The 13,374-nt window shown below is 39.9% G+C and overlaps 1 protein-coding gene across 2 annotated transcripts in view; it reads left to right on the top strand.

Annotated features, from left to right (window-relative positions):
* The window catches only part of GRK3 (G protein-coupled receptor kinase 3), a 79,309-nt gene that overhangs the window by 53,834 nt on the left and 12,101 nt on the right, over positions 1-13,374 (top strand). For both annotated transcript variants that reach the window (XR_012777725.1, XM_075516019.1), the window contains exons 10-17: positions 4,051-4,129; positions 5,375-5,505; positions 6,335-6,429; positions 7,668-7,775; positions 10,594-10,660; positions 10,885-10,985; positions 12,172-12,238; positions 12,673-12,768. Coding sequence is in view for 1 of the 2 variants with exons in the window: in XM_075516019.1 (XP_075372134.1) it covers positions 4,051-4,129; positions 5,375-5,505; positions 6,335-6,429; positions 7,668-7,775; positions 10,594-10,660; positions 10,885-10,985; positions 12,172-12,238; positions 12,673-12,768 (744 nt within the window). In the remaining variant the exon portion in view is untranslated. The remainder of the gene's footprint in view (positions 1-4,050; positions 4,130-5,374; positions 5,506-6,334; positions 6,430-7,667; positions 7,776-10,593; positions 10,661-10,884; positions 10,986-12,171; positions 12,239-12,672; positions 12,769-13,374) is intronic.

The following is a 13,374-nucleotide window of genomic DNA, read 5'->3' as shown; positions in this document are numbered from 1 at the left end:
CCCATAGAGATGTTCAGTCTGGAGGCTGGAAATGCATTTTGAAATTCTTAGAAGATAGCATAGTAGGGAAGGTATTTTACTTTCTGTTAAAAGACAAAAAAAAATTATTTTCTGTACTACCCAATATTTGCCTAATGTTCAAAAACTGAAAAACACTGAAATCACGGAGACCATCGCTGCTGATGGACTGTATAAGAACAATCTGCCAAAAGGTGCTGTTTGTGGAAGGAAGTGGTTATTTAATAAATCTTTTCCTGGCGGGTAGGAGGTGGACATTCCGGCAGTCTGTTGCAAGAGCAGGGGCCTTGCAGGGCTTTGGCTCCACTCTATTGTGTCTTCTAGTCCTCTCGTTCTGAAAAAAATAGGCAGTTAAGCTGTCTTATTCAGCTCTTTTTGAGATAATTTGACTGAAGACTGGATTCAAGATTCCCTTAAGGGATGATAAATACGAGGTACAGCAAAAGTGGACAGGCTGAACAATAAAACATCTGAGATCAATAATCAAGTATTTTTTTTTTCTGAGAAGAACAGGTACTTTGTTGTCATATGTACCGAGAATTGTAGGAGTCTCAATTTTGCTCAAAAAATGGAATCTATTCCCAAATTTTGATTGTCACTTGAAGGAACATCTGTGGGAATGGCAGATAATAGCTCGATGTTTCAAGCATTGACTTGCACATCTTTCTGAGCGAGACCTGTCAGGACAGAGCTACTCCTTAGTTAAAAATGCCGCACCGCTGCTCTACACGATGAACGCATTTTTCACCTGTTTGCTGCCATTTCTATGCTCCTGCTCTAAATCCGGGTGCTCAGGTTACAGGAAGAGTCAGAATCACAGTTTTCCTTCTGAAGTAATTGTTAGCGTGCTAAGGTCTTTAAAATAAAACATTCCTGCAATTTTTTATAGTTATTCTCATTTTTTTTCCTTCCACATGATTTAATACCAGAAATTTGTCTTCTGCAATTTTTTGGACTTAATCCAGGATTGTTTGGATGCAAGGAACCATTTCCAAACTAATTCACACGTTGTTGTCATACTGTTGCTTATTTTTTTCAGAGCAGAAGCTTGACTGCAACAAAGTATTACTCCCTTGGGAAATTTGCTTTATTGCTTTATGTTTCATTAAAAAAAAATAACTATAGGTTTTTTTATTTTTATTTTTATGCTGGAAAGTACTCTTTTGCAGTGTTTTTTGTGTCAGAAAAATATCGCACTACTACAATTTCTTCTCTCTGTTACAGTGAGAGGGTAGTGATTAAATTAGGAAGGCTTACACAAAAATGAATTCTGCATCACGTTTACACTTGCAGATTTCTTTTCTTTTAAAAAATGAGATCTATAAAAATATCGGCATACTATGTTCTGGTATAGAAAGACCCTTTTATTTTTCTATGTATGGTGTTTAAATTCTAACACTAAATCCTTCTGGGTAATTTGATTGCTCTAAGGTTTTAGGAAGCCTGCTTGGGGACACTTCTGAATTATCCAGTTGATTCAAAAAATGGAGTTAAAAATTCTACTAAAGCTTTTGTTCTGAAGTTAAGTGGTAGCTACGAGAGTCCGCAGTTACAAGCCATACAAAGTTTATAACGAGAGGTAGTATCTTTTTGTTAGATGCCATATTGCCTTGCCTATAGTCTCCTTATTTCTAGGACCATTTAGCAATTAGGCATTTTTCATGCATGTTTCTGCAGGGTGTTACGAACGCGTGCCTGCGTTCTGCAGAGGTGTGTTTGGAATTAGTATTTGCACAGTAAACGATAAAATACAGTTAGGTTTGAACGTTCCTGCAGGCTCAGTCCACGTGGCGTGGGAGTCATTTGGGATTACAGTCAAGTATATAAAGCTTTATATGTCAACTTTACGTGTTTTTTTTGCCTTGTGGAAGGATGAACCGACTTGAACTGTCCTGGCCGGCTGGTGAGGATGGCGTTGCCGTTCCCTCCCTTTCCTGCTCGGCAGGGCCGGCGAGGCGGCACCCCGAGCCGCGTCCCACGGTCCCCGCTCTGCCCAAGGCCACCGTGTTTTGTCGCTTCTAAATTGGGAAGGAAACGAGTTCCTGTTAGAGATTCCCAGAGCTTTCACTATCAATACTGCAATAATTAACACATTAGGTCACATTCGTGCTTCCTGCGCGGTGTCCTGGCTCGTCAGCAGTTAAGCTCGTCTTAGCTCGTCTTCCTGTCAGCCTCCGTGCTTTGGGGTCAGACCTTCGTCTGTCGGTGTTACGGTGCGGTCCAGTCTGTTTCGACAGCACAGCCATTCCTTAAGTTTTGTTGTAGGCTAACTGAACAGCCCTGGTTTCATACGGCTTTGGAGAAGGGGCCGACAAGGTAATAGCCACCCCCTGTTAATTAGCCACTTACATCCGATACAGGCCTCACGAAGAGAGGAAGGCCTGCCAACTTTCCACCATGGTGTCTTTCAATGTGTGTGCGTTACAGAGGTACCAGCACGCTGAACAGATCACAAGCACCTTGGCTTGTAACAGAAACAGCGTGGCCAGCAGGACTGGGGCAGTGATCGTCCCCCTGTACTGGGCACTGGTGAGGCCGCAGCTCGAATGCTGTGTTCAGTGTTGGGCCCCCCACTACAAGAGAGACATTGAGGGGCTGGAGCGTGTCCAGAGAAGGGCAACGGAGCTGGGGAAGGGTCTGGAGCACAAGGCTGATGGGGAGCGGCTGAGGGAGCTGGGGTTGTTCAGCCTGGAGAAAAGGAGGCTGAGGGGAGACCTCATCGCTCTCTACAACTGCCTGAAAGGAGGCTGTAGAGAGGTGGGGTCGGTCTCTTCTCCCAGGTAACAAGTGATAGGGCAAGAGGAAATGGCCTCAAGTTGCGCCAGGGGAGGTTTAGGCTGGATATTAGGAAAAATTTCTTCACTGAAAGGGTTGTCAAGCACTGGAACAGGCTGCCCAGGGAAGTGGTTGAGTCACCATCCCTGGAGGTATTTAAAAGCCGTGTAGATGAGGTGCTTAGGGACATGGTATAGTGGTGGACTTGGCAGTGCTGGGTTAACGGTTGGACTTGATGATCTTAAAGGTCTTTGCCAACCTAAACGATTCTATGTTTTGCAGTAAAGAGGTGTTTTTCCAGCTGTATTTTTTTATGGCTGCTTGTCTTAAACATCTGTGTGAATTATGGTTGAAGTGCATCAAGAAGTGGGAATGTACTCCATGTAATCCGTCCCTGCGCGTGGCTGCTCTGCAGTGACGTTCTTAAATCTGCACCCACCATACTTGTTTTCTGGGTGTTGCATAATCTGGACCTTGCTGTTCTTGCTTCCCGTGCATTGCATACACATCAGAGTTGTGACTTCCTTCCTAGTGTATTTATGATCCTTTTAATCATCTGTTGCAAATGCTGCCGGAGAGCTGAAGGGCAGCAGCGAGCGGCAGAACGCCTCGCTGTCACGTTTGTGCAGCTCTGCAGGGGGAGTTCAGCAGCGTGGACAGGGTGTTGCCAGAGTAGCTGCATTTAATGTATAGGTGAGGATAAAACTTTCTTTCCTTTGGGATTTTGTACGTGATGTGACTCAGATTGTCGATCAGCGTTCTGACAGCAGAACGTTTGCCATGCAGTCGTGGGAAATAGTGCGTATCCTTTACACTTCATGGCAGCAGCTTTATTTTTTTCTGAGCTGGCCTAAAGCTTGTAGCTTTAATGTATCTTTCATGTAAGCCTAATGCAGACTCAGGTAAATATTTTTATAATGTGCTGTAGTTGAAAGTCTTCCGAAGATAGTGATGCTACCTGCATTTTTTAAGCCTTTGGCTTGTCATAGCTTTTTTATTTTTGTTTTTGGGTTTTTTTTTTTTTTTTTTTAGCTTTAGCTAAATAGCTTTATTTATATTTGAAATGACATAGCAAAATCTAAGATCTCTAAGCTGTAAGTGAAACATCAGAGTATGTAGCTTAGTACACAAATTGCTTTAGAAAATCATTATGAATATTGGCAAATATCATAGGAAAAATATCACATGTATTTTTAGCTTCTCTAAGTAGTACTTTGCTTGTTGCCTGAGATGAACTCTTTGCTCCTTTCCTTCTAGGACTGTCCTTTTATAGTGTGTATGACCTATGCCTTCCACACCCCTGACAAACTTTGTTTCATTCTGGACCTGATGAATGGTAAGCAAGGCTCATGCAGATAATGATAATATTACAGAAATCTTGGCAGAAGGACTTGCTGAGATCATAACGAGAATGAGGGAAAAATAATCTGAGGTGTGAAGCATCAGCCTGCGAGCAGGAGGGGTAAATTGATCTAAAGCAGGGAGTGTATAGAACAGACTGAAAAATCTCTGATACCTCATAACATTAACATATTTAAATAAAGATATCAAAGGGCCTGCTAGGCTGGAAGCTTAAGAAAATGATGGTCATGTGGAGAAATGTGTGAGGAGATCAGGGGGACAGCTTTCAGAATAAAAATAAAAGGGCTACTATAAAGAGTTCTGCAAAGAAAATAGATGGGGGAAACATTCCGCAAAGGAAAGAAATTATACCTAGAAGCCTTAGCATAACTCTTGTGAGAACACACAGAGAGAGAAATGGGCAGAGTTAAGAGAGAAAAGATGCTGCAGTGCCCTTATTTGCTGAGGATGCTCAGACTTGTGGGGCTTGGACTCGAACTCTGACTGGGGTCCTGCGGTAAGCACCTAAAGATGTTGGAGCACATCTGCACGTACCGTGTTGCAAAGCTGGAAATTTAATTGAGAAATAGAGCTCATATCCTGTAATAGAGACTGGCTTTGGTGTTTTGCAAGTGAAGATTCTCATTAAAATCTAAGCTGTAGGTCAAATTCACGTAACTGGTTGATTATTTTAAATCTGTAGCTTGATCAGAAACAGTTTTCTAGGAATATTCACAATTGGATGTGTTGATGGTGTGGATTAGCTCACAGAGTGACATTGTATTGTACCTGTTCTTTGATTAGGAAAGTGTGAAAACATCCCCAGCATGAATATTGTAATATTTTGGCCCAGATGACCTTTTGAGGTCCATCCCAACCTGGGCTGTTCTACATTCTATTTTATTCAGTTTTTCAGAAACCTATCTATGTGACTGCATTTTACTTGCTGTGAAAATCCTTTGCATTAAGACTCAGTTGCTGGATTAGTCACTGAATGCAAAGGTGTATGAGGTAAAGGTATTTTTAAAATGGAGTTTCAGATTGATCCAATTTCTTTATTAACTTTCTCAGGTATTTGGTCCTCATGTGTACTTGCAGACCGTATGTCTGGGTTCCTGTGTGCTCCACAGGTTATAAGAACCTACAAATGCTATGCTGGTCCCCCCCTACATCATGCTGTCTGCTTGTGAGGCAATATTTTACTGTCCTTTTAATTGCATCTCAATTCTTCTAATTTTAGGAGGAGATTTGCACTACCACCTCTCCCAGCACGGAGTGTTTTCTGAAAAAGAAATGAGGTTTTATGCTACTGAAATCATCCTGGGTTTAGAACACATGCACAATCGCTTTGTTGTATACAGAGACCTAAAGGTAATCGTAGTGACTGCATTCACACAGGTGGTTTTTAGATAGCAGCAAACAATCCAGAGATACTGATAAGTTAAATGAAGTATCTTACGTGAAACCTTTTCTTGGGAAGAATACAGATTATTTGTTTATCTTTGGGTGATTTTTCTAATAATTTTTCAACATAGTTCTAATCTGTGCTATTATCTAGTTTAACTGGCCTGGGAGATGCTTCCTTGGGGTCTGAATAAATCCTGTGCAGTGTTACTCAGTGTTACACTTACCATCTTAGTGATGCTATTAATTTAGAGTGTACTATATTTCTGAGAGCCCTATAAGGGGAGTGTGTGTGATGGGAGACTAATAGGAAGACAGTTGCGCCAGGGTGTTTCACTGACGATTGGGAAGTTGAGGACTGCTCCGAGAGAGGTGTCCATGAGCCAAGTGGCAACAAAAGAGGGGAAAAAATCTGCACAGAGAGCGCAGATTGCAAGTAAAGGATGTAAGAGCCACACACAGGCCCTTCCGTGAAAGAACCAAAAGCAATGTGGACTTGAGGCCAAAACGGATTTATTCTTTCATGTGCTTTCTGTTTCAAATGTTGCCTGTTTTTTCTCTTCTGTTATTCGTCAGTATTTCACAATCTCTTCTGGAGATGATGGTAATGCTCTGTTAGAATGTAGATTTTATCTAGCAAGTGTCTATGTAAAAAAAAAAAAAAAAATAAAAAAGGCAATTACCTATTACCAGAGAGTATTGATGTTTGAGAATGAGTTACTGTGTTCTGAGAATTTGTAGTTCTGTCAACTGAAAAACACCAAGCAGTAACCTTTCTGTGTCTATGCATTCCTAGCCTGCAAATATCTTGTTGGATGAACATGGGCATGTCAGGATATCAGACCTTGGGCTGGCTTGTGATTTCTCCAAAAAGAAGCCACATGCTAGTGTGTAAGTATTACGTATGGTAGCTTTGCTGCACAAATTACTAAGTAAGTCCTTTATGTGTCTTTATAATTCAACTTTGCCTAAAGGAAAAAACCTAACGCTTGCGTGGCACAGGCTAGCTTTATAACACAGCTAAGCTGGATACTCTAATAAGGTTTTTTAGTCTCCCTTTTTCTGTTTTCCTGCACAGTTGTAGCAGCTGATGTGTAGGCATGGCTGGAAGATGACACATTATTTCGAGATGATTCACTGTTCAGAGAAGATAAGAACCTGACTGAGTTAAAAGTACCAGATTGTTTTAATTGTCCTAAATTGATAATTAAATATTCCAAAACTGACTGAAAAACAGGATTTATTGTGTCTTTCTCTTTCTCGATCTTTGTAGAACTGGAGGCAAATTGTGTTCCTTTCTGCCTCTTGGCATCAGGTCATTACTGGCATCTGAATTTCTTGGGTTGTGTGTGGATTCCACATCTTATCTGGCACATTTTATTCTTAGGTCCTCATTTGCCCTGATGTAGTCCCAGAATTTATGTAAAAAGGAAAGCTTCATCCTGTCATATCTTAAAAGATTTGCAATTCGGTAGCTTCTTGAAAAAGTTCATACGTTCCAATTACATCAAGGGTAAAAGCAGTACATGGTGACTGCTTTCTAGTGGTGACCAGCGATGACTTCTGGAGGAGGTGTCCTGTTGTTAAATCTAGCACACAGGTGTTAGCTGGAAGGAAACACGTGAAACACATCGAGAGAGAGCACAAGCCAGCTCTGCTCGCCCTGTTTCTGGCGTTGTGGGTAAGAGCAGGTCTCAGTCTTACAGGGCCCAGGGCTGGGGCGATCTGGCGTGAAACATCAGGAGCCCTGCCTGTGTCCTGATGTCTGTCTTTCCTGTAAACCGAGTGGACAGAGTACGCAACTTTTCCACCTCTCTTTTGTGTTCCACTCTTAGACAGAAGGCTACTTACTGACCCCTGTGCTGATTCTGCTAAATCTTCAGTTTGCCTAATCAGTTCTGGTGCTTTGTTGTTTGTTTTAAGGTATTTCCTCAGTAGATATATACAAACAGAAAACATGCATATGTATGTAGGGTCAAAGAAAAGGCAAAATAAAATCGTGTTTAAAATTAATTATTTTTGAATTAGGCTATATTATTGAGAAAACACTGATTTTATTGTTTTTTATTTATTTTTTTACAATGATAGTTTTGATTGTAATCAAGATTTTGTCCCTTTCTGCTTCTCAGAGGTACCCACGGATACATGGCTCCAGAGGTGCTCCAGAAGGGAACAGCATACGATAGCAGTGCAGACTGGTTCTCGTTAGGCTGCATGCTTTTCAAACTTCTGAGAGGGTGAGTGAAGTTTTATGTCCTGTGTGCTTTTTTTTTTAGCCTGGGCCTTGTCATTGTCTGTCCCTTGAAATACTAATATGTAATGTATTACATATTAGCTAAAATTATATCTTAATGCCATCTCTGTAACTTAGACCACGTCTGCACGTGAGACTAAACCAGACTTTTTTTGTTTCCAAAACAAACAAAACACAAGCCCTGCTTCCCTTAGTAGGTACAGGTGTGGGGCAGCGAGGACGGCAGATGCTCTGTCCACTCTTTTCACTTCTGCTGATAGGCAATTTACTCTTCTCTTGGCAATTGTTAGTATTTTAAATGATACGACATTATTCATTGCTTAAATACACTAGCAGCCCTGTTAAATTATGGACTTCATTTTATGCTTAAGACCTGCTTTATGGCGAAACTTTGCTGCATTGTTCCCTTTTTACATGATACTCAGTCTTTCCTTCTGTAGCGTTTGGGTAAGTTGCAATGTGTGGATGCTTCCATTTGCTGAATCTGGCCTGTAACCATAGTGGTGTACAAGAGTGTATGATAATTATACCTTCTCAGTAAACTTAGGTGGCTATGTAGAATTTATTAAGACTAAGGGATTTACCTGAACAGTCAATAAGCACTGATTGGCAAGTGTTTGTTGAAAATAGCATCCTCAGTGTTAATGGCAAAACAGAAAAAATCTTGTAAGCTTTTCAGGGTGCTTCTCTGTAAAGACTGATCATTACTTAGGTCATCCTGTGTCCTTGCGCATAATTAATTATAAGCTCTTACCTCTATCCCAGACACTGTACAAAGGAAGGTACGCGTGTGACTTCTGAATTGAAGTATAGAGCAGTATCAGTTTAACATTAATTGTTCACAAAATAGACTAAATGTAAGTGTGCAAATAAAGAAAGAAATGGTGTTTAAATTGTAAAAAAAAAAAAATATTTCTAAGTATGGACAGCATTATACAGCTATGAGCAGTGCTCCGTCTCTCTAATCACTCACTGAAGAATTCTGTAGGTCAAAAGACACACAACAGCTTGGGTTTGCCAGGGGGAGAGAGGAGAGCGTCTCTCTCATGCGGGACCACTGTGGACTCTTCGTCTTTTCTTTTGAGACCTTTTCCTTTTGAGTCACTTGGGCACAGAGGATTAGGGCATCCGACTGACTCTGGCGTGGTTCTTCCTTCACAGGATTGAAGTTGTGTGATGAAAGAACTAGCACCTAGGGGCAAATGGTCCCGTTTACCACGGAAACTCACGGGGAGATCTCAGTCTTTGCGGGCTGTGATTCTTCCTGACAGAGATGTGCGGGGTGGTATTGGTGGTCGGCCAGAAGCCAAAGCATTATTCATGGTGAACTATCCTTCCTCATCTGTTCTGAAGCCAATTAAACAACTTGCATCTCAAAACAAGGGTTGGGCACATGGTGCCATTTCTTGGTGTTTGGTAAATTTAGTCTGGCATAAAATCTGGCCATAAGTCCACAGTGAATCATTTGTTTCCCTAATCTACTCAGAGCCTCACTGTCAAAGTATATGAGGCTGTATATTAGCCATTTACTCTTGACTTCTTACCTATCATGCTTAAAAACAGAAAAATGGAAGTCCTGGTCTGTCTATCAGATCTATTCATCAGAAACGTTTTTGAGGATAAAAGGGAAATAACTCTTGAGTAGCAGGTCCCCAGTTGAAACAAGCTAGTACATGCTGTCATGTGGCAAGACAAAATGCTTTATAATAGCTAATTAATGTATTGATAAGTAAATAACATTTTGATTTTGAAAAATATCATTCCCTCAAGGTTTTGAAGAAAACTAAGAAACAGGGAAAACATCCTAAATCTAATTAAAAAATCTCATAACTAAAATGTCTCTGCTTTCTTTCATGCTATTGTTTAAGTACTTCACAGTATATCTGTAATATTCTAAGGTCTCCTATAGCTTGGCATTAGAACTAGATGATCTTTAAGGTCCCTTCCAACCCAAACCATTCTGTGATTCTATGATAAAAGGAAAAATTCAAACTCAAAACAGAATTATAAAGCAGGAAAGGGATAAAGATGATAATTTACGAGATATCATCAAATATCTTCCCAGTTGCTAATGTTGTGGTATTTGTGATTATCTTCTGTTTCACCTACTTACTTTAAGATCTTGCTTCATTCTTCCCATATAGATGAGTGGTAAGTTCTGTAGGTCGTACTCAGTGTCCGTATATAGATCAGTGTTTTTAAGTATCTGTGTTGTGATAGCTGTTCAGGGTTTTCTTGTTAGATGAAACCGTTCTGGTTTTTGGGAGACACAGATGTAATTGGTAAGGCATTTGAAACACTGTCTTTAAGGACGGATCAGTGCATTTAAGAATAAACTAACCCTCTGCATGCCTTTATATGGAGTAACTAGATCAGATTTCCCCAAGTTTGATAATCTCGGGGATATCTGTGTGTAGTCTTTAAAGAAATGGAATGGTTGCTTTTCTCTGAATTTGATTTTGATGTCCACCACATGCAATTGTACTGAGAAGAGAAAGGATAAACTTTCTTGCAAAGCGGTGCAGCTCTCTGGAGTAAGAAAAGAAAACAAAGTTGTAAGAGATCAAACATTGATACTTTTGAGGTAGCTAGTAGCCACAGTATGCTCATGTGTAACGTCTCATTTCTTGTTGTAAATGCTAAATGTTGTACTACTTGTTTTATTGTTCTGCAGGACAGGATTGATGAGGTGGAAGAATGGGACTAAAAGGATGCTACACTCTTTCCTGGGGTTGCCACAGCTGAAATAACCTGATATGTTATGGCTTTACATTTATTAGTGCATTTTCTTATTTCTACAGTCACAGTCCTTTCAGACAGCACAAAACCAAAGATAAGCATGAGATCGACCGGATGACGCTCACCGTGGTAAGGAGCCTGGTGGCAGTTGCAGTTACATTCCTCTTGTTTAGTAAACTCCCATTTCCTCTAAAAACTGGAACTATATAGCCTGCTTTCTGAGATAGCTGTATTTACACATGGAAGAGTTGTTTACAAACACTATCAAAGAAAAGCTACTCTCCCATGTGGGGAAAGCAGATCACACTACTTCTATAATTAAATGCCTCTTTTTGTACTTCTTTTTTTCATAGAATGTGGAGCTACCAGATTCATTTTCTCCTGAACTGAAGTCCCTTTTGGAAGGGCTCTTGCAGCGGGATGTTAGCAAGAGGCTTGGATGCCAAGGAAGAAGGTAGGTGTTGTCTTCTCCTTGGACCACTGCCTTTAAAAATTTCCACTGCGCTGTAAATGAATGAATTAATTTCAAGTAAAAATCTGCTTCCTGTTGTGATGGTTTTAATTTTGGAAAGAGAACTTTAAAAAGTGCTGTTGCATGGAATTACATTTCAGCTTCTTTTGATTTGGACAAATTTTTGGACCATTTAATCTGTCAGTAAGGACTTCCCCCGAGTTCTCTGCAGTCATACTTACTTTGGATGGTGTTCGTACTTTTCATCCCTGCATTGTTATGTTTTTGCCTGATCTGTTTTGGCATGAAGTCATATTACTTGATTCAGACATATTGATAGCTAAAATTTATTGTTTATACTGTGGCTGTAGTAGTAGGAGCGTATTACACACAAAAAAACCCAACCCCCAAACCACCAAGCACAGAAAGCTGTGAGTACTTGCTTCATTTTGGATTGCCTCTATTTCTGGATGTACCTGTTTCATTTCATGATTCTAAGGAAAAGGGGATTTTTTTTTTGTTGTTTATTGACTACAAAACACTACTTGCTCCTGCCAAGCTTACCTTGCTCATAGCTGTTAACTGAAATTGTTGTTATCACCTATTTAAAAAGCCAGTGTGCGCCCCGTGTGAGACTAGGAGAGAAAATTATCAGAGGAGTAAGTAACTGTTGAGAAACCCTTGGCAATGTGTGATACCTGTTAATTGATAGTCACACTGGAGACTGGGGCTGGCTCTTAATTCCAGTGAGATATTCAAAGGGTTTTTTATTATGGAGACCTCTGTGATAATGACCTGAGATTGCTTTTCAGCCATGGGCCTATCAAGAGTAGTTGCTTATTTTGCCATAAAAGATGTATAATTTCAAATGGAGTGGAGTAAGCTCGTTACTTAGAAGTAATGTATGGGATCTGACAAGAGACGAGTATTGTTTGTTGTTTGAAATGATGGAATACCATAGCAAAACAAGAGTGATTGCTTGCCAGACCTACAGCACTATTTCCAGTGTTTCCACAGGAAGGTCTGCTCTTCTGTTGTTTACTTAAGAAGACTTTTTTTTCCTTGAAAGAAACGGCATTTTACCAATGTTTTCAAGTGATAGAAATGTGACCTTTGAAGGCTTTATATTTCTCAAATACATTTGAAAAGCCCCTTCATTTTGTTGACTTCGGTTACTTTCATTTTGCAGTGCACAAGAAGTAAAAGAACATCCTTTCTTCAAAGGCATTGATTGGCAGCAAGTCTATTTACAAAAGGTAAAGGATTAAGATAGTAACCGTAGCTTACTTGATAAAGCAGTAAAAAGAAAAGAAGCCTAAACAGGTAATGGAGAGAAAACTTCAGGGTTCCAGTCCCCAGCACATGTACTCATTTGCACGAATATGTGGAGGATTGTTGATGAAAACTGCTGTATATTCATTACTACAAGTCTTCCTGATCAGTAGTACTGAACTTTTTCAGGGTCAAATGACTGCATGGTTTCTTCTGCTTAGCTGTCTCTAAGCTGTAGGGTTTTTCCCCCAAATTTTTGGAGGACCATTTATTAAAGGAGTGGAGACTTCTTTGCACTGAAGTTTAATTTCAGTCACGTGTAACTTGTGCAAAAAATAAAAAGGCCGTATATATCTACAGAATGGATTTAAATAATGTCCATTAATTTGTCTTTAATTACGCTGCTTTTAATTTCTAGTATCCTCCACCACTGATTCCTCCCCGGGGAGAAGTAAATGCAGCAGATGCTTTTGATATTGGGTCATTTGATGAAGAGGACACTAAAGGCATTAAGGTATACAACCTTAAATGATAGGTAGAGAATGGCACTGTGACTGCTGTGCTTAACTTTTCATGTGTGCATGCCATTCCTTTGCTTCAGGGGCTACTGAATGTGCAAGGAATTGCTTTCAAGTTTGGAAACTTAATCCATGCTGTTATGAAAGAGGTAGCTTGGGCTGGTTGGCTGGTTTGTTGTTGCTTGCCAAGTCCTTATGTTTTATTTTTTAGATTGGCTGAAATCTACCTTCCTATCAAAAGTTTTATATGATAAAGCAAGTATTTCAAATGGTCAGACGACTTTTGGGAAATCCTCAGATTTTCAAGAATACTTAATGGTTTGTAGTTTTAGAAATTATAATTTGTTTCTGGTAGCTTGGATGAATTGAACTAAACCTTATTTTAATAGTATTACCTCATGGTCAGAGAGTGCATTGGAAAACTCTTACAAATGACAAACTGTATATTAGTGGTAGCAGCTTTATAAGTTAGAAAAGTGATAAAAGAAACTTTCAGGTTCTGATATTATCCAAAATCTAATGAAAACAATGTAAAGGAAAAAATGAGAAGTTAAAGCTGCTGGCCCATTTCTGACTTGCATGGAGGTGGTGTGACATAGCCT

Source organism: Mycteria americana, chromosome 13 (assembly GCF_035582795.1).
Source record: "Mycteria americana isolate JAX WOST 10 ecotype Jacksonville Zoo and Gardens chromosome 13, USCA_MyAme_1.0, whole genome shotgun sequence".
Taxonomy (NCBI): domain Eukaryota; kingdom Metazoa; phylum Chordata; class Aves; order Ciconiiformes; family Ciconiidae; genus Mycteria; species Mycteria americana.
This window is presented reverse-complemented; position numbering and strand designations above follow the sequence as displayed.